A 23,971-nucleotide genomic window follows, 5' to 3' on the forward strand; every position below is an offset into this window, starting at 1 on the left:
CAAAGGAAAAAAATTTTGTCTTCATGCTACAATTAGAGATTTAAATATCCATGACCACCCTGATTTCACTGACTTTTTGGTAACTGGCCACAGATGGCAGCAGAGAAAGTAAGGGGAAGGCTTATCAGGAAGTGTTGACACACGGACTGCGGGCACCAAACCAGCTAAGGAAACCACAATTATGCCATTCTTGATCTGGATGTACTTCCACTTTCAAACTTCCAGACGCAAAAGGTGGTGGTGAGATTTGACACTGAAATCTCTCAAACTCACCCCTCAACAAAGCTGCTGAAAGGTGGGGAGGAGAGCGGTCGTCACGCTGGAGACAAATCTTAACAACATTAAAGGACTCTCCATGGAAAGTTTCCCCATCACTGCATTTTTTTTTTTCCAGTAACAAAGATGTTGTCAGAAATGACAATTTTTTGTGTCCCCTGATGATGCCTTGCTAGCATTTGGTTATAAGCCATAAAGCAGGACTAATTTCAGCCTGTCAGGAGTCTTGCTAATGCCCAGTTTCCCCCTAGAGAGAATTCCTGTCAAATCTAATGAGAGCTCCAAAGGCCCTCTCTACAATATAATGAGCACTTAGGCCATGCTGGTGATCAGGCGGCAAAAAGCATCAATTTGAGCCTGGCTACACCCTGGGGGCCAGACGTCACCAGTTTTAATAAGAATTATGATTACTAGCTGCACCAAATGCCTCCTCAGAACTTATTATTAATGTGTGACATTCAGAAGGATGTTTTTCAAATGTAAGGCCACTTTAAACTGAATTACAGCACGGCTTTGCGTACTACTCTAGTTAAGGGTCTGTCAGCATTTACAATACAAACCAAATTTCAGGGGGCTTAATATCCTACTATGGAGAACACAACATCTCTCAGCTTTTCACATTTTTCAAATTACTGAGCCAATTATACACAGCATATTATTAACGCACACTGGCTCATGAACAGACAATATATACCCACAAATGCCCAATGGAGTCCAGAAACTCATTAGAAAACTATTTTCACACCATGGGGTTCCTGATCCTCCTTATCCCTTCTTCCTTTTGATACAAGTCCTCCACCAAGTAACTTACAGGAACCGAGGAGAATTTCACACCTCCTGTAGCTCCCCCAATAAATCCAGCACCAATACACATCACACAGAGGTGGCGTTCCCCTGTACGGAGTCAGTGAGGTTAATACATCCTTTGAGTTCATGAGTTTAAGAGAAAGCTCAATCTCCTCCTTACCCTTCCAGAAAATTTGTTGGGGGAAAAAAATGTGCCTTTAGGGTAACTTTAAAAAAACAAGGTGGCACATTAGAATCCTCCACCAAGTTTTTTTGCATAATTCATTTAAATGACCATATATCTCAGTATAATTACTATCAATAAGTTACAATTGCCTCAATCAGGCACTGGCCCCTTTAAGCACATAGAAACAAAGACACAAACCCAGCAGAAACTAGGCTACCAACTTTGCAAATCGGAACAGAACTGGCATTTTTAAAGGCCCATTACACTGCTAATGAAAAGCCTTGAACTTAACCATCTCCTTCCAAACACGTATCTGAGAACACATCTAAGGTACACGATGATAACATAACATTATGAAATCTATGATGAATTAAAAATCAAAGAGTGCAGAGTTACAAAAGCAGAATTCAACTCTGAAATACACTTGCTTAATGAAAGTCTTTGAATATAAGGAAGATCTGAAGGCTGAACTAATCAATTTCTCCACTGTGCCCCAGCCGGTCAGCCATGCTCTTTAATTTAATGAAACAAGGGTTTGAGATGAAATAGCACATATACATCAAGTAAGAATTGTATTGTTGCACTTTGAAATGTGTCCAACTGTGCAACTTCATCTGATGATAATTTTTTAAGAGGCAATCGATTTCTAAAAGACTTATTGTACCAGAGTCTTGATGAAAAAGTGAATGTCAGCATATCTCCAGAATACTTACACCCTGCCATTAATGCTTTCTTTGGCAGACAATGACTACTCAATCGAGGGTCCTTTGGGCTGAGCAATCATTTAGCTTTTCTTCTCTTATGAGGTCCTTAGTGCCTTGTTCCAGCTCAATACTCTTTTTATACACCATTATAGTAGCCATAAGTGTGAATTTTATGGGAACTTGCAAACTCATAGTCATAGCTTGAGCTTTCCAGTCACTAATCTTTTCGTGCTTTTAAAACCACTAGGACTGAAGCAACTCCCAACATACGCTGTGGACATATAAGGATGGTTTTTTCACCTCCAAACCTGTATCAACTGAGACATTTTTAAAAAAATTGTTTGCTAATATGCCACTAATCCTGAGTGTCGCTTTATGTAGCCCCCAAAACTCCATAGTTCATCTTATACCTTGTTTAACCTGAGTAAAGAAACTCCTGAATACCCATCTTTCTCCCAAAGGGCCACACTTCTTTCCAAATCAGCACAAAAACGTTAGCTATTCTGAACTTCAGAACTTGACAGGATATCCACGTCTTCCAAGAGGAGAATAAATGTATCCAGGCAGTAAAGTCAAGTCAAAGCCTCGATTCCAACCTGCCTATAAACAGGCTAGTTTACACTTCCAAAGCACCTCTCACCTAGGAACTTAAACATTCTGTAACTGTCAAGAACCAGCTCTTGCTCCAGAACACCGCCCCCCAATTCCCAGGAAGGGAAACCACGGCTGAAACATGGCATGCAGATACCTCCCACTACAGAGGACAAAGCCAGCACTATAGAATCATGACTTTATTTCTCATTTCAACTTGAGACTTCACTAAAGCTTACCTGTTTATGCATTTCTATGTTTAATCCATATGACATTTCATAATACTGTAAAAAGAAAAAAGAACCAAGTATTTCATTAACTCATGTTCTGTAACGCCGAGAACACATATTTGTTACTATTACATGAAAAGGGAAAAAACCTCATCTTTGATACCTACCATCACATAGTGCCTCTGCATTTCTGTCTTTTCACTTGCCAGTTTCTCACATTCCAATTTAAGGCTACGAAAACAAAACAGGCAACTTAATGTAAACATTATGTCACTTGTTTTAACATCTGCCTCACATATTTGCACTTCAAGTAAAAACACAGACCAATTTGGAAAAGCCATAAACTATCTAGGTAAACACCCAAAAGCTTTGTCCTTGCATGAAATGGGGAAAAGGAATAAGAGGAACAGTGCAAGGTATCCACTTAGAAACTAAGCTTTTCCTCCTTCGTGCATACCTGCTCTGATGCCAAGACCAAAAGATCTGTCAAAACCTCTGATCTACTCAGAAGACTGATTTCTCCTCATGGTCATCTGTTCACTCCTACTTGCTTCACTGCATCAAAGTTTGCTTCCCTGGACTTAACCAAAATCTGGCCTTTGTATAACCTTCAGTCTCAGGCATAGGCTGTGTCACCTCTGCCAACTCAGTCTCTTGGTTTGAAAACTGTACCTGTAAAGTTACTTCTACAATTGTTGGTCCCTTTTAATACCTTTGTTTTTTAATTCCCTGCCAAAATATGTCATATAGCTTCTGCAATTAAAGTGGGCTGAAGTCCTCCCTTCCTGGTAAACATGGTGTGGGCAGGGATGTTTCAAGCTCTAGAGACTATTATCTTCAAGTAGACAAAAGGTCAATAGTCAGAAAGCCTCTGACAAAAATAAGAAAGTTCACACCCCAGCAGCTGTGTGCTTTCTCTGGGGCATGACAAAAACAAAACCTGTCATTACAGTTATTTCTTAGCTCTAATCAGCTAAGATTTCATAGAAACGGGAACAAACTAACATTTCTAGAAAATTTACTATGGACTGGGTGCTTTACAAATAGCTTTCTTTATAAATTTTCTGAAGCAGCTTTCATTAGATGAAGAGACTAAAGGTGAGATGACTACAAATGTGACTCCAATCCCGTGCCCTACCCAAACCAACCCAGAATGAAGCCAAAGCAGGTGAGCTATCCCCTAAACACATCCACAGCACCCCCACTAAGGATGGGCACAGCTAAAAGCATCTGCCCTCCCATAATGGACTTTGCCTCAAAGAACCCATTCTAATATGGCAAACAGCGATTTCAACACTGGCTTTGCCTCTCTGAACCTGCACTCCTGAGCTGGGGCATCGACTGAACCAAGCTCAGCCTGTTGCAAAATAAATACATGAAGTGCAAATATTGACAGTTCTCATGCAACTCCTAAATACACGAAAAAAGGCTCCTTGGAACAGGAGCAAACGGGCAAAGGGGAAACAATGGGAGGAGGAGGAGACAAGAGAAGAGGCGGCCCGGGAAGAGCAGGGGAAAGGGGTAACGTGAATGACAGGTCTTAACTGTGACTCCACGCGCCACCGCCTGGACGCAAGTACTAAGTACAGCTGCCGCCACCACCAGGATGGGCGACCCGGGGCACAGCGCTGCCCGGGCGACCACTCACCGGGCGCGGCGCGACACGCACCTGTGATACTGCGCCTGCAGGAACTGAAATTCCTCTTTAATCCGGTCCAGGGATTCCGGGATAGTGAACTTGAAGGGCTGGCCTGCAGCCTGGTGCGGCGTCTAAGGGCGACCAGCGAGGGGGACCGAGCGACGGGGATGCGGGCGGTTGGATAAAGCAGTCGGAGTATCAAAGAGTGGGTGGGACATAAACGAAAAATAAAGTTAGAAGTGGCACCAAACGGAGTCCCGAACTCCAATTAGCGCTTCACTTGGGGAGAGGGAAGGTGGACCTTCCCAGATCCGAAGCTCCTCAAATGACGCTCGCAGCCTCTTCCAGCCTCCAGGGCGGGACGCGGTAAGTGCGCCTGGGTCACCTGGTTGAAGGGACAAGGGTTCCCGGCGGCGGCCGTGGAGGACCTGGCCAGACTGTCGTCGACGACGCCGCCTCCTCCCTCAGGGGGCGATAATGACCCGGGGGACCAGAGGAGAAAACTCCCTGATGTTCCCCGTTCCCAGAGTCGCCGGGGCCACCTCCAGGCGCGCCGGAACCGGGGCCTCATTGATATGTAAATAGGCGAGACGAGAAACAAAGCGGGGGCGCACTACCCGCCTGGGGAAGGGAGAGGATACGGCCGCGGGAGAAACCCCAGTCTCCCCAAGCGCCCCGCCCGCCCAGTCTAGACGTCAAGTAGGAGGGAGCCTAGAGCAAAGGGGTTGAATTGAGAGTTTCAGCCCCCTTCCCACACAGGAGGAGAGGGCCCGGGACCTCCCAAGTCTTGTACCCTTGGAGGCCAGGGGGCTCGGTCAGATTGTAGCAGCCACCCATCTCCTCACCGCACAGAAAGAACAACTACCACTCCGCCACCTCCCTTCCCCCCACTCCGCCACCACCGCGCCTCACCGGGTGCCGGCTCTGCGGGAACATCGCTCTGGCGGCGGCCGCGGCTCTGTTCCCGGGCAACTCAATTCTCCGCTCAATTTCCAACTTTAATCCCGCCGAGGAAAATTAAGCCGGGAAGCCAGGCAGAAGCGGGCAGCGCGCTGGCCACGCACGCAGGCGCGCTCGGCGGGACGCACAGGCCACTCTGCTCCCGCCCGTGCGGACTCCCGCGCTCAGGGCCACATCACAGGGCACTCCGGGCCTGGCCGCACCAAGAACCTGCGGGACGCCGCTGGTGCTCGTGGGGAGGGCGCGGGGGCTGCGCTTCCACCCGAGGGCCTCGGCCGCCCGGGCTGAGAGATGACGAGCCCGGTGACTCGGTGCTCCCCTCGGCAATCCGCGTGCGCCGCAGCGGTCCCGGGCAACAAATCCAGAGAAGGACTGCTCTCCTTTGCTCTTCTCCCGGCCCGCCTCTTCTTCGGGTATTCCCCGAGGCGCCCGCCGGCGAGGTGCAGGTGGCGCGGCGCCCGCGGCTAACCCCACACAAACAAACCTGACTGTGTTCAGGGGTGACCCCCTCGGGCCCAGGCAGCGCTCACGACCGGGAGCTCGCAGGCTCCCGTGAGGCGGCGGGGTGCGAGGTCCTGGTGGCAGCGGAGGCTCCCCGCCCGGCGCTCCGCAGCTTTAACCCGAGACGAGGAGCGCGGGATGACGACGAGGCGGGGAAAGTGCGGAGGGCGCGCCGGGAGGCGGCTTGGCACGCCCAGTGCAGCCGGCTCTGGGTGTTCTCCGAGGTTGCACAAACCCTCCTGGGCCGACGGGTCTACTCCGCCGAGGGCAATCCCGCAGCCGCCCGCTGCTCCTCCAGACCTGGGCGCATCCGGGCGCCGCGGCCCGCGCGCACTCGTCCTGCACCGCCGGCCAGACCTCTCCGGACCCTTTCTCAGAGCCTCTCCGTACCCTTTCTTAGAGCCTCTCCGTTGATCCCCTTTCTTTCCTTCTCTTCGTCTGCCTCTCCTCAAAGGACGCTCCAGCCCGCTCCAAAGTTCTCTCACGACCCGGAGAAAGACATCCAAGAGACGGTGAGGAAAAGCCCAAGAGTGCGCTCCGCCGCTCGGCCTCCCTCCCGGGCCGGCAAACTCCGCGGGGCAAGTCCGGAGTAGTCGCGGAGGCGGTTAAGTTGCCGAGGGCAGGCGGAGGTCCCGGTTGGTGGCGCGGTTCCCGCCCGGTCCTGCGAAGGCGGGAGTGGCGCAGTCGGCTGCCTCGGGGACGCAGGACACAGGGTACCCGCCGCCGCCGCCGCTGCTCCTGCAGCCGCCGCTCCAGCCGCTGCCGCCGCCCGCGCCTCTCGCGCCGGTTACATTAACACGCGGTTTCACACTCCGGAGCTAACCAGCGCCGGCCCCGCCCAGCACCGCGCGGGCGGGGGGCGCGAGCGCGGAGCCGGCGGGGGACGTGAGCCTGTCTGGTGGAGGGGGGTGGGGGGAAGGCCCTCGTCAGCCAATCGCTTACGGCGCGCCCAACGTGGGGTGCTGACGAGAAGCCTCCCCAGAGCCTATGGCAGCGCGGCACCGGACAGGCCGTCTCACCCGGTCCCCCTCTCCTCTCCCACCCCACTTGCTTCCATCTCCGCCGTCTCCCCCGTCTCCCCTCCCATCCACCCCCACCACTCCTCCGCCAGCCGCGTCCTCCCGGGCTCGGTGAGGAACTGTTCCTGGAGGAGCCGCGGGATGCCGAAACCAGCCAATGGGAAGCAGCGAGACGCGGAGATTGGCACGGTGGATGGGAAGGTCGGTAGGAAGGAGAGCGGCGGGGCCGGGCTGTCAATCAAAGTAACGTGGGGTCGGCGAGGGAGCGCGCGGGAGCGCGCGAGCAGGAGGGACACGCGAGCGTGCAGCCTCGGAAGCCGGGGGTTCGAGTTTGCAGAAATCCTACCACTTGTTCACTTTTCCCTTTAATGAAAATCCTCAGATCTCAGTGAAAGTAACCCGGAGACTAACCGCGTAGTTTCTTAAGAGGGAGAGTGGATGCTTTTTGGTAGTTCAAGCCAAAGGTGTCTTTCGGAGGCCCCTGTTCGATGCTACTCTAGAAAGTGAGGTCATATTCAAAATTTCTGAAAAAAAAAAAAAATTTCTGTGAGGATTGTTTTCCCTTGAGCTGTCTTTACGCGGATGCCCGAGGAGTGGACTGTGCACTTCATGGAAACTGCATAAATAGGCAACTCATTGGCTGCGTAGATACACTAGCGGCTTAGGACTAGGCTTCTAATGCCCACGCCCCCTTTTGCACTCAAGGTGGTAGGAATTGTTTTTTATTGGAGTATTTCAAACCACCTTGGAAAAAGATCGACCTGAGTTGGGGCGGGAGGGATACCCGAGGAGATGTCAGGGTAAGGCTGGCGCGTCCCGATCAAGGATGAGATGTTTTGCCCGCCGCGAGAAATCTCGGGTCCTTCTGTTTTAAAGTCCCGATTTCGCTGTACTGGGTAGAAGAGGGCTACTGAGAGTTCCAGGGGCCTCTCAGGAACACGACCACGAGTCTGTTTCCAATTTCTAGAAACAAAGGGAGACAATGGGATAAACAGCATTGAGACCTGAAAAACCTGTCCTGCCCACCTCACCCCCATAGTTCGGGTGGTCCCCCCCGCCCTTAAGCTATGTAAGGAGCTAAATGGGAAGCTTTGTGGAAAAGACGTCGAAAAAAATTCTTATGAGCTGGAACTTGACTTGAAAAGGATTTTAAGATTTTAAATAAACGGAGCATACTGCGTAAATCTCCAGTTTTTGTCAGTTTTTCTAAAATACATCCCACAGAAAACCTTCAATATTGCTGCTTTTATACGTTAAAGAGCAGTTCAGTTGAGCTATTTCCACATGATTGGTAAGTGAATAATGCTGTTTTAGCCAAATAGGGGTGAATTCTTCCATGAGAAAGACACATCTTTGACAAGCATTCATCTAATGTTGGAATATACTTCAGTTTTTGGTGTTAATGGCCCCCATGTTCCCATTATTTTACTTTCAAGAGAATTATGGAAAGGCATTTATTTAAACAGAAATACAATTTATTCGAAGATTTGCTTTTACAGAGATCTTTTCCTTGAAATATTAAAAGAATCATTTTAGATAATACCTTTCACTGGTGGAGTTCTTAAATATGTATGATATTGATTTGTCTATAATTGGATCAATCCCAAATATCAATTATAAATGAAAAATTAAAGGAGCGATTTTAGCCAGTCTGTACAACGCCATAGTAATTCTCAAACAAATTCAGAATTGTGGCTCATTAAGTGGGGTTAAAGGAGTGGGTTCTATTATTCATTTCTGCTGACATTGGAAATGAATAGCAAGGAAGCACTGCCCCTTTTCTTGGTTATATTTAGTGATGAGAGCAGTCTTGCTCCACATACAGGAGTTTTTGAATCATACAACCATGGGTTGGCAACCTGTTAGTTGTTCAGTCCCTCAGTCGTGTCTGAGTCTTGCAACCCTATGAACTGCAGCACACCAGGTTTCCCTGTCCTTCACTGTCTCCCAGAGTTTGCTTAAACTCATGTCCATTGAGTCTTTCTTTCTGGAGCTGTTTCTCCACTTTTCCCCAGTGACATACTGGACACCTACTGACCTGGGGGGCTCATCTTCCAGTGTCATATCTTTTTGCTTTTTCATACTGTTTGTGGGATTCTTGAGGCAAACATACTGAAGTAGTTTGCCATTCCCTTCTCCAGTGGACTACATTTTGTCAGAACTCTCCACCATGACCTGTCTTTCTTGCGTGGCCCTGCGAGGCTTGGTTCATAGCTTCCTTGAGTTGGGATTGGCAACCTATGTGCCTTGAAATCACATAGTATTGGGTCACCTATACCAGTCTATGGTTGCTTCATCCCGTAATCAGCTCCAGGGTTGTGTAGAAAGTTCTTGGATTCCACAAATATGCCTCTGCATGTGGGGACAACTAGGGCAACCAAGACTTCATGGCTTTACCCAAACTTTACTTTGATTTACTGGCACATGCTAGTAGTTAAGTTTAAGACTTCTCTGGTGGCTCAGACAGTAAAGCGTCTGCCTACAATGTGGGAGGCCAGGTTCAATCCCTAGATTGGGAAGATCCCCTGGAGAAGGAAATGGCAACCCACTCCAGTACTCTTGCCTGGAAAATCCCATGGACAGAGGATCCTAGTAGGCTACAGACCATGGGGTCACAAAGAGTCAGACACGACTGAGCAATTTCACTTTCAGAGAAGTTAAAACAGGAGTAAAAATGTTGCTACTTCTCACCCTTCCTCATCCCCTTCAAAATGTCTTCTAACACATTTTTGTTTGTTTGCTTTAATTTTAATATGTATTTGTTTTGGCTGTGTCGGGTCTTAGCTGCAGTACGCAGGGTCTTTAGTTGCAGCATGGGGGATCTAGACCAAGGGTGGAACCTGGGCCCCTTGTATTGGGAGCCCAGAGTCTTACCCCTGGACCACTGTGGAAATCCCTAATACATTGTCAGTCAGTAAGTCAGTCAGTTCAGTCACTCTATCGTGTCTGACTCTTTGTGACCCCATGGACTGCAGCCAGGCCAATGTTCTCTAATATAACTTTTCACAGCGAACATGTCTACTCAACCATATTTCCTAGTCTGCCAAAGGGGAAAATTAGAAATTTTCTTTTATTTGCTTATTTAAATTTTTTATTTTGTATTGGGATATAGCTGATTAACAATGTTGTGACAGTTTCAGGTGAACAACAAGAAATTCTCTTTTAACTCGTGCTTCTTTACCAGTAGAGTTTGATACACCAGGCCTTCTGATTTCCTTCTGATGTAGTATTTGGCGAAAAGAAAGAATACTGATTTGAAAATTGAAAGGCCTTCAATTGCGTGCATAAAGATGGTTGGTTTTCGATGGCTTCTTTCTCTTACAGCGCATCCTCCTTGAGAGAGGAGGCTGGGCCCCCTTTCAAGGTCATTTTTCCTATGTGATTGTCATGCTGTAATAATTATACTACAAAACTCTCATCAAACTGCATTACAAATGATGGTGTTTAAACAATCAAGTAGCTTTAATCTTATGTTTTAAATAAATAATATATGTGCAGATTGCCTACAGCCTATTTAAAGGAAAATAGTTCTACTCACGAAATCTGTAATTTTGGTCTTCTGTTTAAAGTCTGTTAACCATAATCTTCTTTACCTTTAACATATTCATATGTTGATGATGTTTTTACATGAAATATTAAGTACTCTGCTTCCATAGGAAATTGTCTCTGAAAAAAATTCCCTCTTTATCCTCTGCAAGAAAACAAAAAGATTGCTCTTTATCATTGATGCATGTATGTTTCCATTCATTTGTTGCTGAGTTATCAGATTTTCAATTCACTAATAGTATAAGTGATTACAAAAACTAGGTGCTATCTGTAGTATAGGTACTAGACACAATAGGAAAAATTATGAATGCTGGTCATGGAAATTATACATCTTTTAAATCTGTCACTTTTTTATTTGAAATAAATACTAATTACACACATTTTAAAAAGATCACTTTTGTCATTTTCTCTTCCTTTCAGCTGTTACACATTTTCTCATTTGACTTTTTTTTTTAAACTGGAAGTTTTCTTAAACCTAAGAATGTAGGGTCCAGAAGAAATCTTCCCAGCATTGCTTTATAACCTTTTTCCCTCAGCATTTTACCAAAGAAAAGAACAGGATGGGCATGGGGTTGGAAGGGAGAAAGCAGAGAAGGAAAGGGAAAAAAAAGTCAGTAGCAAATCCATGAAGCAGTAAAACCTCAAATAAAATCACATCCAAAGAATCTCTTGCGGTTTCACACAATATGGTAAAATTAGAGATTGCAGGAAACCAACTAAATTAAACTGGGAGCATTTGAAGAGAAATGAGCAGACTTTATGAAAATGACACATTGACTGACCAGTATGCTTTTTTATCAACAATTTCTTTGTTAAAACACAGATCAAAGGAACCTGCATATGTTTTCATTTTGTTCTAACTAGAAAATTACATCCAGATGTTTAATAGGCATTTGGTTGGTTTTTCAGCATTGATTAGATATGTTGGTTCTGTTTGCTTACAAGTGTAGCCGGATCATTAGCTAATGCAAAGAAATGTTTGCTGTGAGTTGCTAATTAGGGCTTTTGGAAACCCTCCATGCTCAAGAACAATTTGTACAGTGGCCAGAGAACTTGTGGGACTTGGGGAAGTTGTTTTCCCTTCTCTGTCAGGGTGGGGAGAAGCAGACAGCCCAGTCCCTAATCTCCTTTTGCCTAGGGGGATTGCGATGCTACCCCTGAGGATTGGAGTGCAAATAAATTAGGAAGAGACCACACAGGCACTCCCAAACACAGAGATAAATGTGCTGTTTCTGGAACCACCGCCGTGCTGTCTTTGAGGGTGGGGGGAGCGAATATCTAAAACGCCGAACATCAACATGTGGAAGATGCTCAGTGCTAATGTTATCAAATACACAGTCTTTTTAAGTATACTTTAGAGACAGATGGAAAAGCCCTTTATGATAAACGAGTGTACTTGAATTCATTACTGTAGTACTTATAATTAAAAATGTCTCCTTTGCAATTTCAGTACATTTACAGGGTACAAGAGACCAAGCTTTGGAAGGGGGAGGCTGGGGCTGCTGAAAGGAATGAGGGAGCGGAATTTGGAAGAGGAGGATGAGACTGGGAGGAAATGCAGTGTTTACTTTCAGAGCCCACCCACTTGTTTACCTTGCTAAAGCCCCAAAACTTGTCGGAGATTAGCCATTCACACGGTATTCAAATAAACTGTTTGAGAATTTGAGGCACCAGGCGGATAAACTTCTTAGCTGGCCAATCATGTTTTAAAAAACACTCGCCTGCAGAAGAAACCACCTCAGCCAGGGCGAACTTGTGTTTATTTAAGTCTGAACTTCTAGAGAGGTGGAGGTCCAAAATAGCCTGTGTTTATAAGTCATCCTAGAAGTGCAGATACAAATGTTCTTCTCCATCTCACTGCCCCTTCTAGGCCTGTTTACATCTCTTGCCCGTGTATGGAGCACGTGTTAATTTGTTAATGTGGCCTGGTACTAGTTGGAATAATACACACTTTTTTTTTTAACTTTTCAGTTTAGCATTTAGCTCAAGAGAAGCTGAAGGGTATTTCATAGACAAAAGAAAAAGTAGTTAAAGGAAGTGCCTTTGACGCTCCTTCCTAGGGATTCACATAAAGGAGCAAACTTTGTTGATTTAATAATTCTCTTCAATGACCCACTTTACCACAGGCCTTGGACTTACTAGGAAAAATTACACAGGGGCACTTTTCCTCTGCCTTTTCTTTGGGAGTATCATTTAAATAACTTTTCTTCCTGGAGCTACACAGTTTCTTTGAAGGGTTAAAGCTGAGTTCAGCTAATCTCTGATCTCTTGATGTTCCTCACTGGTTGAAGGCAGGTGAGCCCTGGAGATGAAAAATGGGATAGGTAGCAAGTGAATATTTCAAATACTTCCGTGGCTTCTAGAATGCTAAGTGTAGACCTAGATGAACAAGTCAAGTGACATAATTACAGAATGTTGGAACATTTCATGAGACAACTGGCCTCTGCTCTAAAATTCAGTGTCATGAGAGGGGAAAAAAAATGGAAAGGACTATTCCATAAAAGCAAAGACGCATGATGAGAATGCAATATATGAATCTATACTGGTTCCTAGGTCAAAGAACAAAAACCCATCACGTATCTGTGAAAGATGTTCTTCACAAGTTTTAATATGGACTGGTTATTAGGTAATATGGGATTATGGTTAATTTTTTTAAAAAATTGTGATCATGTCAAAGGATATTCTGAGAAGATGCTTGCAACTGATGCATGCAACTTCAAATGAAGTCTTCAACTGCAGAGAAAATGTGTAGGTAGAGAAAGAGAAACCAAATCTTCAAATCTGAAAAGAAAGGAAAAGCAAATCTGTAAACAGAAACTGTAGAGTTTAGGAGCAGAGTCTGTCGTTTTTCATTTTACTAACCTTTCAAGTTTTCTGTTTGAAATTTTTCATGACAAAAAGTGGGAAAGCCATTTTAGGTTCATTGTCTGCATCTTTTTCTTCACATGGTAATAGAAATTCCCTTCATAGTTAAAAGATTGGCTTATGATGTTTCCAGTTTTTAAAAGTACGAAAAAAGTGCCCCCCCATCATGTTAAAGCTCTTGTACTAATATCCAAAGTATTACCCAGTGTTTTTCTCTGGATCTTTTAGTTCTTTTATTATTAATGGTATTTTATTTTTTCCCCGCTGTCTCAAATGTCCCTTAGTTATCAATTAACATAAAATGAAAATCTTTAAACAAATTAGGGCATTACATTAGCAATCCTCTAATGCATCGTTTTGTGGACCATCAGGTTCAGAATAACCAGAAAATCTACTATAAAATAAGGAACAAAACTACTTACATATTAAGAATAAGATTGTAGCAAATAAATTTTATATCAGTTTCTTAATTCCCATTATAAATAGGTGTTCTGCTGGCCTTTTCATCACTTGAACCCAGCAGTGAAATTTATAAATTGTTAGTTTGATTTGGAAACTTCCTGAAGATTTTTAAATTTAATACTGAAACTGATTATTGCTCTGTGTATTAGGCTTTAAATATTAATCTTGAAAAGGAATGAAAATAGCACTAAATCTTGGATGCTGATGTTATGTTCATCTAGAATCACAGAGGCACATATTTATGATGTGCAAGTAAATAGTTTTCCAAAAAGTTGTGAAAAGTGACAAAGCATAATCTGAGCATTGACTATTGGAATGCCCCATCCATCAGTTTTTTCCCTTTAATTGTGTCCATTTAGCATGAATTTTGTTTTCCCCATTGCCATTATGTTGACTGAAAGGAAACATTTCTGTGACAGTAGTAAACAGATTCCAGTTTGTGTGTGAACAGATTAAATCCACAATTTCCACTGAAAAACTTGAGTGCCTGACAGGGAGGCAAATATGAAAATACAGAAAAACCAGGACTTTCTACACAGTGTCCAATATTTCTAGCCACCATCCACATAATGCTTATGTAAAGTGAAAACGATAAAAATAACTCCTTCACGATGACAGAAAAAAATCCCTTGGGGACAGAGTTAACCATTCTAATTTCCCCCATTGGCGTTCTCCACACTTCAGAAGAACTGGCAAGCTACAATTGGCACTTGAAAAAGTGTTACAAAACACTGACTAGTATTAGAGAAATGTTGATTAATGTAAACAGCCTGCCTCAAGGAATAATACCTTTCTTAAGAAAACTGGATTTCTAATTAGCATTTCTATGGAGATGGGTATCTCTAGGTAACTCCAGGAAGTGTTTCAAGAAGTTATTTGCCTTTGCTAGTGAAAGGAGGCATTTTCATATTTATATCTTTAATTTCTGAAAACTTCAAAAATTTGATAGGTTAAAAGATCAGTGTGTGTGTGTGTATGTGTGTGTGTTAGTCACTCAGTCGTGTCGGACTCTTTGCACCTCCATGGACTGTAGCCTGTTAGGCTCATTTGTCCATGGGATTCTCCAGGCAGGAATACTGGAGTGGGTTGCCATTTCCTTCTCCAGGGAATCTTCCTGACACAGGGATTGAACCCAGGTCTCCTGCATTGCAAGCAGATTCTTTACCGTCTGACAGGTCAGTGGGCTTCAATAAAAAAGAACAAATTTTGCCATTTGCAGCTACCTGGATGGTCTTGGAGGGCATTATGCTAAGTGAAATAAATCAGAGAAAGACAAATACCGTATGTTATTACTTAATGTAGAATATAAAAAAATACAACAAACTAGTGAATATAACAAAAAAGAAGCAAACTCCAGATACAGAGAACAAAGTAGTGGTTACCAGCTAGGAGACGAGGTGGGGAAAGTGGCAATATAAGGGTGGGGGAATGAGAGGTACAAAGCATTGGGTATAAGATAGGCTCAAGGCTGGGTTGTACAACATGGGGAATATAGCCAGTACTTTGTAATGATTGTAAATGGAGTGTAACCTTTAAAATATATAAACAATTAAATAATCAATGGACCTTAGGCTTCCCTGGTGGCACAGAGGTAAAGAATCCGCTTGCCAAGGCAGGAGACACGGGTTTGATCCCTGGGTCTGGAAGATTCCCCTGGAGGAGGAAATGGCAACCACTCCAGTATTCTTGCCTGGGAAATCTCATGGACAGAGGAGCCTAACGGGATACAGTCCATGGGGTCACAAAAGAGTTGGACATGACTTAGCCACTGAAAAATAACAACAATGGACCTTAAAAGCAAAGGAAATTCTAACACATACCATAGTATGGAGGACATTATGCTAGTGAAATAAGCCAGACACAAAATGACAAGGACTTTATGATCCTACTTATATGAAGTACCTAGACTGGGCAAATTTATAGACAGAAAAGTGAACAGAGGTTGCCAGGGGCTTGGGAGAGGAAGTTATTGCTTAACAGGTACAGAGTTTTAGTTTTGCAAGAGGCATAGAGTTCTTGGATGGATGGTGGTGAAGGCAGCACAACAGTGTGAATGTACTTAGTGACACCGCATTATGCCTTTAAAAATGCTTATGACACATTTTGTGTATGTTGTTAGTTATATGTTTAAAGTCAGTAGGATTTCTTTTTTGGGTATGTACCAGTTTTACAGTGGATTCTCATCCTATTCATTTCCTGAATGTGCATACCATTGTTTATTGAGCACTTACTGTGTGTCAGGCACTGTTCTAAGTGCTTTATTGTTCGTATTACCTCATTTGACCATCAAAGCATTTGTATTACTATACCTATTTTACTGACCAGAAGCCCAAGGCCCAGTACTTTCTCAGTCACTTGTAGGAGAGCTGGGTTTTTGAAGCCTGGTACTCCAGAGAACTCACTAGCAGCCACTGGCCACAGTGAGTTCTCTTTCATTGATCAAATCCCTCATTGATCTCCTGATAGAAAACATTTATATGTATTTTGCTCACAAGCTTGGTAGGCTGTCTTAGTACTTTGGAGGTGAGGTTGATACTTTAAGGACTTATATTCCTGCAGAGTTGCCTCTGGGCTCTAGAACCGTGTGCATTGCCAGCAGAGAAAGGCAGCTACCTTCAGTTATGTGCTTTCTGGAAGCACCCAATCCATGCCCTAAATTGCAGTTCAGTTAAAAAAAAAAGATGGACTCAGTAGCCAGATGAAGCAGAAGAACGCCAAAGATAGCAAGTCTTAATTTCACCTAGGATAGCAAAGCAACTGTCCTGATTTACAATGTCACAAATGATAAAAAAAAAAAAAAAAAGGCAGGGAGATATATAGAATTCTGTAATTAATAATGGTTTGGGGTGTCCTGGTAATGGTAGACATATGGTCTGGGTCCTGATAATATGTTTGGAAACATTTGACCTGTTGAATGTAAATGGATTGTTTCTATCCTCCAAATTCTCCTAAAATAAATGGATTTTGAATATCTTTGACCATGAACCACACTAAGAAATACATTAAAAAAAATCTCTGTCCGGTTCTTTTCTCTTTTACATTCACAGGGGTCATATAAACAGGTTGCACCACGATTTTAAAACATTACTTTAAATTATTACTGTTACTGTTCTAGTCAGGGTTCTCCAGAGGAACAGAACCAATAGGAGAGAAAAAGAGAGGAGAGATTTATTAAAGGAATTGGCCCCTGAAGTTATGGAAGCCGTGAATCTGCCATCTGTAAGTCGGAGAACCAGGAAAGCCAGTGGTATAATTCATTTTGAGTCCAAAGGCCTGAGAACCAAGGGCTACTTGTGTGAGAACCAGGAGCTTGACATCCCAGCTCAAGAAGAGTGGAGAGCTCACCCTTCCTCCTTTTTGTCCTGTGTGGGCCCCCCCAGCCCCCATGGATTGGATGATGCCCGCCTGCATTGGGCATTGGTGATGGTGAGCTTTATTTAGTCTATTGAGTCAAATGCTTATCTCCAGAAGCGCTCTCACAGACACACCCAGAAATGCTTTATCAGCTATTTGAGCATCCCTTAGCCCAGTTGACACCTGAAATGAACCATCACAGCTATAGAATTTTTCAGTTTGATTATTAACAACTTCAGCTTATGGAAAGTCATTAACCCCAAAACCATATTCACGAAAAATGGTGAAACAAGTCTGCTCAATAACATTAGGACCTTTCTTTACACTTTTGGCAACGATAAATCATAATCCGTGCCTTAAATGCAGTTGTTCTTGTTTAGTCACTACTGTCCGACTCTTTTTGCAAACCTCTGTACTGTAGCCCGCCGGGCTCCTCTGTCCATGGGATTTCCCAGGCAAGAATACTGGACTGGGTTGCCATATCCTTATCTAGGGGAAATTCCCAATTCAGGGATGAACCCAGGGATGGAATTCATCTCTTACATCGACAGGCAGATCCTTTACCACTGAGCCAACAGGGAAGCCCTACATTCAGTTACAAAGTTCCAAATCAGTAAGATTCAAAGGCCTTCAGAGAATTTCCTGCATAATTCTTTTGTCCTTCTCTTCTTTGAGGGCCCTTTTCTGCCTCTTGTTTCCATCTCCCCTCTCAGGATCCCCATCCACATCCTGTGACATCCTTCATTCTCCTCCCTGCCCCACCCAACCCTGAAGCCTAGAGAAGTTTAACAAAAAGTGCACCAAGCCTAGAGACAGAGGATCCTGAAATGGAATCCCTGTCTGCCTCTTACTGTATGACACTGGGCAAACTACTCCCCTCTCTGAGCATCAGTTTCCTCACCCATAAAACCAGGATAAAAGCACAGGTCTCTCAAGGTGGTTGCCTGGACTGAAAGAGATAAGCTGAGATAACACAGTATCCTATTCCACTCAGTGCTTGGCCCTAAGAACCTTGTTCCTTTCCCTTTTTTGCCTGGAAAGAAGGGCCCTAACCTAGGTCACTAAAGAGCTGGGGGATTATCCCCCCTGCTATTATGCATCCTTGAAAATCAGCTAGCAGGACAGATTCTAAAAGGGTGATCTGAGGAACTCTAGTCCAGCCATGGCCTGTGTGGGGGCCCCAAGAAATACGTCTGGGGCCCAAGAATACTCTGCAGCCCAGAAATACATCACTATGGGTTTCTTGGAGGCAGGATAAATGGATCTTGTAAAAGGCAGGAGCCATAGATCATGAATGCCCTCCCATTCATAGGCTGTTTCATACTCAAGAAAAAATGCCACTGGTACACATATCTTTTTGGAAGTGAAGGGGCTTCCCTGGTTGCCCAGTGGTTAAGAATCTGCCTTGCAATGCCAGGGATACTGGATGGGATACTGTTTAATCCCTGGTCTGGGAAGATCCCACATGCTGCAGAGCAACTAAGCCCCTGCATCACAACTACTGAACCTGCACTCTAGAGCCCAGGAACCGCAACTACTGAGAGCCTTGTGCCCAGAGCCTGTGCTTGGCAACCAGGAAAGCCACTGCAATGAGGAGCCTGCGCACCGCAGCTAGAGAATAGCCCCTTCTCACTGCAACTTAAGAAAGCCCCCACAGCAACAAAGACCCACCACAGTCAAAAAATTAAATAAGTAAATAAATCTTTGTGGAAGTGAAAATGCAATTTGGTGTGGGAGTAGTACTGTGAAAACAAATCATGAGCTACATACAGTGGTTATTTTGGATGGCTAAATCCCCTGAATTCCCTCATTTAGATAATATAACAAGAAAAATGTGGCTTACCAGCAAGAGGTTAATGGAATTATGTCTCAAATACGCTCGAGTGTCATACCATCTCACCCTATGAATGTGAAGTTGTGTGTTGAGAAGACCTTGAGAAACACATATAGAAATTAGGAAGTCGATTAGATATTAACTTAATTCTTTTGAGGAATGTGATCTGCCCTAGGATTCTTTTTGAACTGGGAACTTCCACTTTCCTTCCACATCATCTATTTAATTAGCAATGGCTGAGGTCTCTCATTCTGTGAATAGGGTTTAGTGAGAATTGATGGGCCCTGGCTAAGTAAGAATCCTAATGGCCGTGGATTGCTGTTCTGTGGTAGAAGTCAATCTCAAATATCTTTAAATCCAACAATTCTCTGTCAACCAAGGAACTCTTTAGGACCTCTTCTATGTGTCTTTCTTCATTTGACATCTTTTGTTTGAAATCAGGGCTACCCTAGAAAGATAAAAAAATTGAAATACAAGACATTCATTTGTGAAGAGAGTAAATCAAAGAAAAAGAGAAGGGATTTTTCTTTCTAGATTTCACTTTTTACATTAAGGAACAATTAGACCATTGGGTAAAGAAGCTTGGCTACCCAAATCAGGCTTTAAAAAAAACAAAACAGAAAAACATAATCCTCATGATTTATAAAGGGTTGTATGTTTAGCATTGCTGTGTCCATAGACCAATTCTCGCAGCTTTTACATCACTGCTACACCCTTCCCCCACTGCAGCCATTTAAGGAGGAGTTCTATTTAGGAAGAAAGAACAAAGCTGTGAACAGTACAGAGTTCCCAGCTGTGGGGGAGGGGAGAAGAGGAAGGGATAATGAACAAGGAGTAGGTGGTACTTAGTTCTTAAATTTTTCTTAGTAAGAATTCCTTCAGTGTCAATTGGGAGGCATATCTAGAATTTGCAGTCTGTCAACTCGTATTTGCCGTCTTCAGACAAATCCCTGGAAACACAGCCCTCTTTTTCAATAAGCATGTTCACATAATAATAGATTAGCAGACATTAGGACCAGCATGGATTAGAAGATCCACAGTTACATTGGGCTAAAATTAGGAAATTTTTTCTAGGAATGAATGAAGTATTCTCATTTCCAACATCCTTTTAGGTTGAGTATGGAAAAAAAACATGGATTGGGGGAAAGACCAGGGTGTGAGTGTTGGTTGTGGATGGAAGACATTAATGATGGGAATTTTTTATTTCCAGTGTGAAAAAGAGCCTAAGATGTTCCTTCTGTGAACCCTATCATTCATATTCTTGAAAAGTGTTTTGAAAGGATTCTGCATAGTTCTACAATTTCATCAGATACCCAGGAGGAATCTCAAGCTGGATTTTGTTTCACTGGGTTTAGCTCAGTGGTCTGTACAGTTTTTCTCTATGTAAAAGGAATCAGTAGGGAAACAGCTTCTTCAAATATTAACTTTAGAAACCAGAAAAGTACAATTCCTTTGCAACCCAGCAAGCCTTTAAAGCGAATGGAATTTCTGTGGTGAAGTGGGTTTTTTCCAGCCATAACTCTTATAAGGATTAATGCCCTACTCGTGAGGCTCCAGTTATGGACCTTTTCATGATCCATCTAGATCCGTTGAACTGGGCTGTTGATCCTCAGTAGGTGGACATTTTCTACTGTCTTAACCATTAAGACTTAGCTACCCAATGTTCCAATTCCAACGGAGGATTAAATGAAAATTAAAAGTTGTGAAGCATAATTCATTCCAGGTAACAAGTTATGAGCTAATATGTTTATTTGGATATACCAAAAACAGTTTCTGCCCTAGGCTTTGAGGACATCAGGAGCTATATAAACATTAATTCCTCTCTCAGAGAGCATGCAGTATAGCTGGGAAATCTAGCTTATACTTTGTTTTAATTTTATTGAAGTATAGTTGATTTACAATGTTTTGTTTAATTTCTGCTATACAGCAAAAATATATATGAATACATATACATATATGTATTCTATTTTCATATTCTTTTCTATTATGATGTATCACAAGGTATTGGATATAGGTCCCCATCCTATACTATATACCTTGTTGTTTATCCAGCCTATATATAACAGTTTGCCTCGGTTAATCCCAATTCTCCCCTCCTTTTTCCCCCTGCCCCTTGGCAACCACAAGTCTGTTCTCTATGTCTGTGAGTTGGTTTCTCTTTTATAAGTATGTTCATTTGTGTTGTATTTTATATTCTACATATAAATGATATATGGTATTGTCTTTCTCTTTCTGACTTACTTCACTTAGCAAGATAATCTCTAGGTCCATCCATGTTGCTACAAATGGCATTATTTCATTCTTACTAATGGCTGAGTAATAGTCCATTGTATATATACATGCATATATATATGTGTAGATATTAATATATATCACATATTCTTTATTCATTCACCTGTTGATGGACATTTATATTGTTTCCATGTCTTGGCTATTGTGAATATCACTGCTGTGAACATAGGCGTGCATGTATCTTTTTGAATCATAGTTTTGTCTGCCTATATGCCCAGGAATGGGATTGTTGGATCTTATGGCAACTCTGTTTTTACAAACTTATATTTTAAATGATGAGTACTAATAAAAAAGGGAAAGATATACCCAACTGAATGCAGAGTTGCATAGCAAGAAGAGATAAGAAGGTCTTCTTAAGTGAACAATGCAAAGAAGTAGAGGAAAACAATAGAATGGAAAGGACTAGAGATCCCTTCAAGAAAATTGGAAATATCAAGGGAACATTTCATGCAAGGATGGGCATGATAAAGGACAGAAATGGTAAGGAACTAACAGGAGCAGAAGAGATTAAGAGGTAGCAAGAATTCAAGAAGAACTATACAGAAAAGGTCTTAATGACCAGGATAACCAAGATAGTGTGGTCCTCACTTAGAACCAGACATCTGGAGTGTGAAGTCAAGTGGGCCTTAGGAATCATTACTACAAACAAAGCTAGTGGATGTGATGGAATTCCAGCTTGAGCTATTTAAAATCCTAAAAGATGATGCTGTGAAAGTGTGCTGCACTTAGTATGTCAGCAAATTTGGAAAACTCAGCAGTGGCCACAGAACTGGGAAAGATCATTTTTCATTCATTCCAATCCTGAAGAAGGACAGTACCAAAGAATGTTCAAACTATCGTACAGTTGGGTTCATCTCACATACTAGTAAAGTTATGCTCAAAATCCTTCAAGCTAGGCTTCAGCATTATGTTAACCAAAAAATTCCAAATGTACATGCTGGGTTCAGAAAAGGCACAGGACCAGAGGTCAAATTGCCAACTTTCATTGCATCATAGAGAAAGCAAGGGAATTCCAGAAAAACATCTACTTCTGCTTTACTGACTATGCTAAAGCCTTTGACTGTGTGGAGCACAAGAAACTGGAAAATTCTTAGAGAGATAGGAATACCTTACTTGTCTCCCGAGAAACCTGTATGCAGGTCAAGAAGTAACAGTTAGACACTTACATGGAACAATGGACTGGTTCAAAATTGGGAAAGGAGTAAAACAAGGCTGTATATTGTCAGCCTGTTTATTTAACTTATATGTGGAGTACATCATGCGAAATGCCGGCCTGGATGAATCACAAGCTGCAATCAAGATTGCTGGGAGAAATATCAAAAACCTCAGATATGCAGATGATTCTACTCTAATGGCAGAAAGTGAAGAGGAACTAGAGAGCCTCTTGATGAGGGTGAAAGGGGAGAGTGAAAAAGCTTGCTTAAAACTCAGCATTCAAAAAGCTAAGATCATGGCATCCGGTCCCATCACTTCATGAGAAACAGAAGGGAAAAAAGTGGAAAGAGTGATAGATTTTCTTTTCTTGGACTCCAAGATCGCTGCATATGGTGACTGCAGCCATGAAATTAAACAACTCTTGCTCCTTGGAAGGAAAGCTTTGACAAATCTAGACAGTGTATTAAAAAGCAGAGACAACCCTTTGCCGAGAAAGGTCCACATAGTCAAACCTATGGTTTTCCCAGTAGTCATGTATGGATGTGAGAGTTGGACCATAAAGAACGCTGAGCACTGAAGAACTGATGCTTTCAAACTGTGTATTGAAGGCAGAAGGAGAAGAGGGCAGCAGAGGATGAATGGTTAGATAGCATCACTGACTCAAGAACATGAATTTCAGCAAACTCAGGGAGATGGTGAAGAACAGGGAAGCCTGGTGTGCTGCAGTCAATGGGGTCACAAACAGTCTGACACAACTTAGCGAATGAACAACAACAAATAATAAAAAAAAAATAAAAAACAACTTTAAAACAGTGCATCAGTTCAGTTCAGTCGCACAGCCGTGTCCAACTATATGCGATCCCATGAATCACAGCACACAAGGCCTCCCTGTCCATCACCAACTCCTGGAGTTCACTCAAACTCACATCCATCGAGTCAATGATGCCATGCAGCCATCTCATCCTCTGTCGTCCCCTTCTCCTCCTGCCCCTGATCCCTCCCAACATCAGAGTCTTTTCCAAATGAGCCAACTCTTCACATGAGGTGGCCAAAGTATTGGAGTTTCAGCCTCAGCATCAGTCCTTCCAATGAACACCCAGGACTAGTCTCCTTTAGGGTGGACTGGTTGGATCTCCTTGCAGTCCAAGGGACTCTCAAGAGTCTTCTCTAACACCACAGCTCAAAAGCATCCATTCTTTGGTACTCAGCCTTCTTTATGGTCCAATTCTCACATCCATACATGACCACTGGAAAAACCATAGCCTTGACTAGATGGACCTTTGTTGACAAAGTAATAACTCTGCTTTTTAATATACTGTCTAGGTTGGTTATAACTTTCCTTCCAAGGAGTAAGCATCTTTTAATTTCATGGCTGCAATCACCATCTGCAGTGATGTTGGAGCACTGCCCCCCCGCCCCCGCCAAAAAAAAGAGTCTGACACTGTTTCCACTGTTTCCCCATCTATTTGCCATGAAGTGATGGGACCAGATGCCATGATCTTAGTTTTCTGAATGTTGAGCTTTAAGCCAACTTTTTCACTCTCCTCTTTCACTTTCATCAAGAGGATCT

General features: G+C 43.3%; 1 protein-coding gene and 1 long non-coding RNA gene across 10 annotated transcripts in view; one reads left to right on the forward strand and one right to left on the reverse strand.

The window, feature by feature from the left end:
* LOC147367086 (transducin-like enhancer protein 1) overlaps positions 1-6,668 on the reverse strand; it is a 93,041-nt gene extending 86,373 nt beyond the window's left edge. For all 9 annotated transcript variants that reach the window (XM_086414372.1, XM_086414364.1, XM_086414371.1 and 6 more), the window contains exons 1-4: positions 5,326-6,668; positions 4,444-4,544; positions 2,942-3,005; positions 2,784-2,828 (exon numbers count right to left, since the gene is read on the reverse strand). In XM_086414372.1, the coding sequence (XP_086270498.1) occupies positions 2,784-2,828; positions 2,942-3,005; positions 4,444-4,544; positions 5,326-5,349 (234 nt within the window). In that variant the 5' untranslated portion in view covers positions 5,350-6,668. The remainder of the gene's footprint in view (positions 1-2,783; positions 2,829-2,941; positions 3,006-4,443; positions 4,545-5,325) is intronic.
* The window catches only part of LOC147367087 (uncharacterized), a 41,722-nt gene continuing 22,293 nt past the window's right edge, over positions 4,543-23,971 (forward strand). Inside the window, exon 1 of the long non-coding RNA XR_015169163.1 lies at positions 4,543-4,779. This is a non-coding gene — a long non-coding RNA (uncharacterized LOC147367087). The remainder of the gene's footprint in view (positions 4,780-23,971) is intronic.

Source organism: Bos grunniens, chromosome 8 (genome assembly GCF_055505025.1).
Source record: "Bos grunniens cultivar Pamir isolate PY7600 chromosome 8, Bosgru_T2T1.0, whole genome shotgun sequence".
In the NCBI taxonomy this organism is placed as follows: Eukaryota; Metazoa; Chordata; class Mammalia; order Artiodactyla; family Bovidae; genus Bos; species Bos grunniens.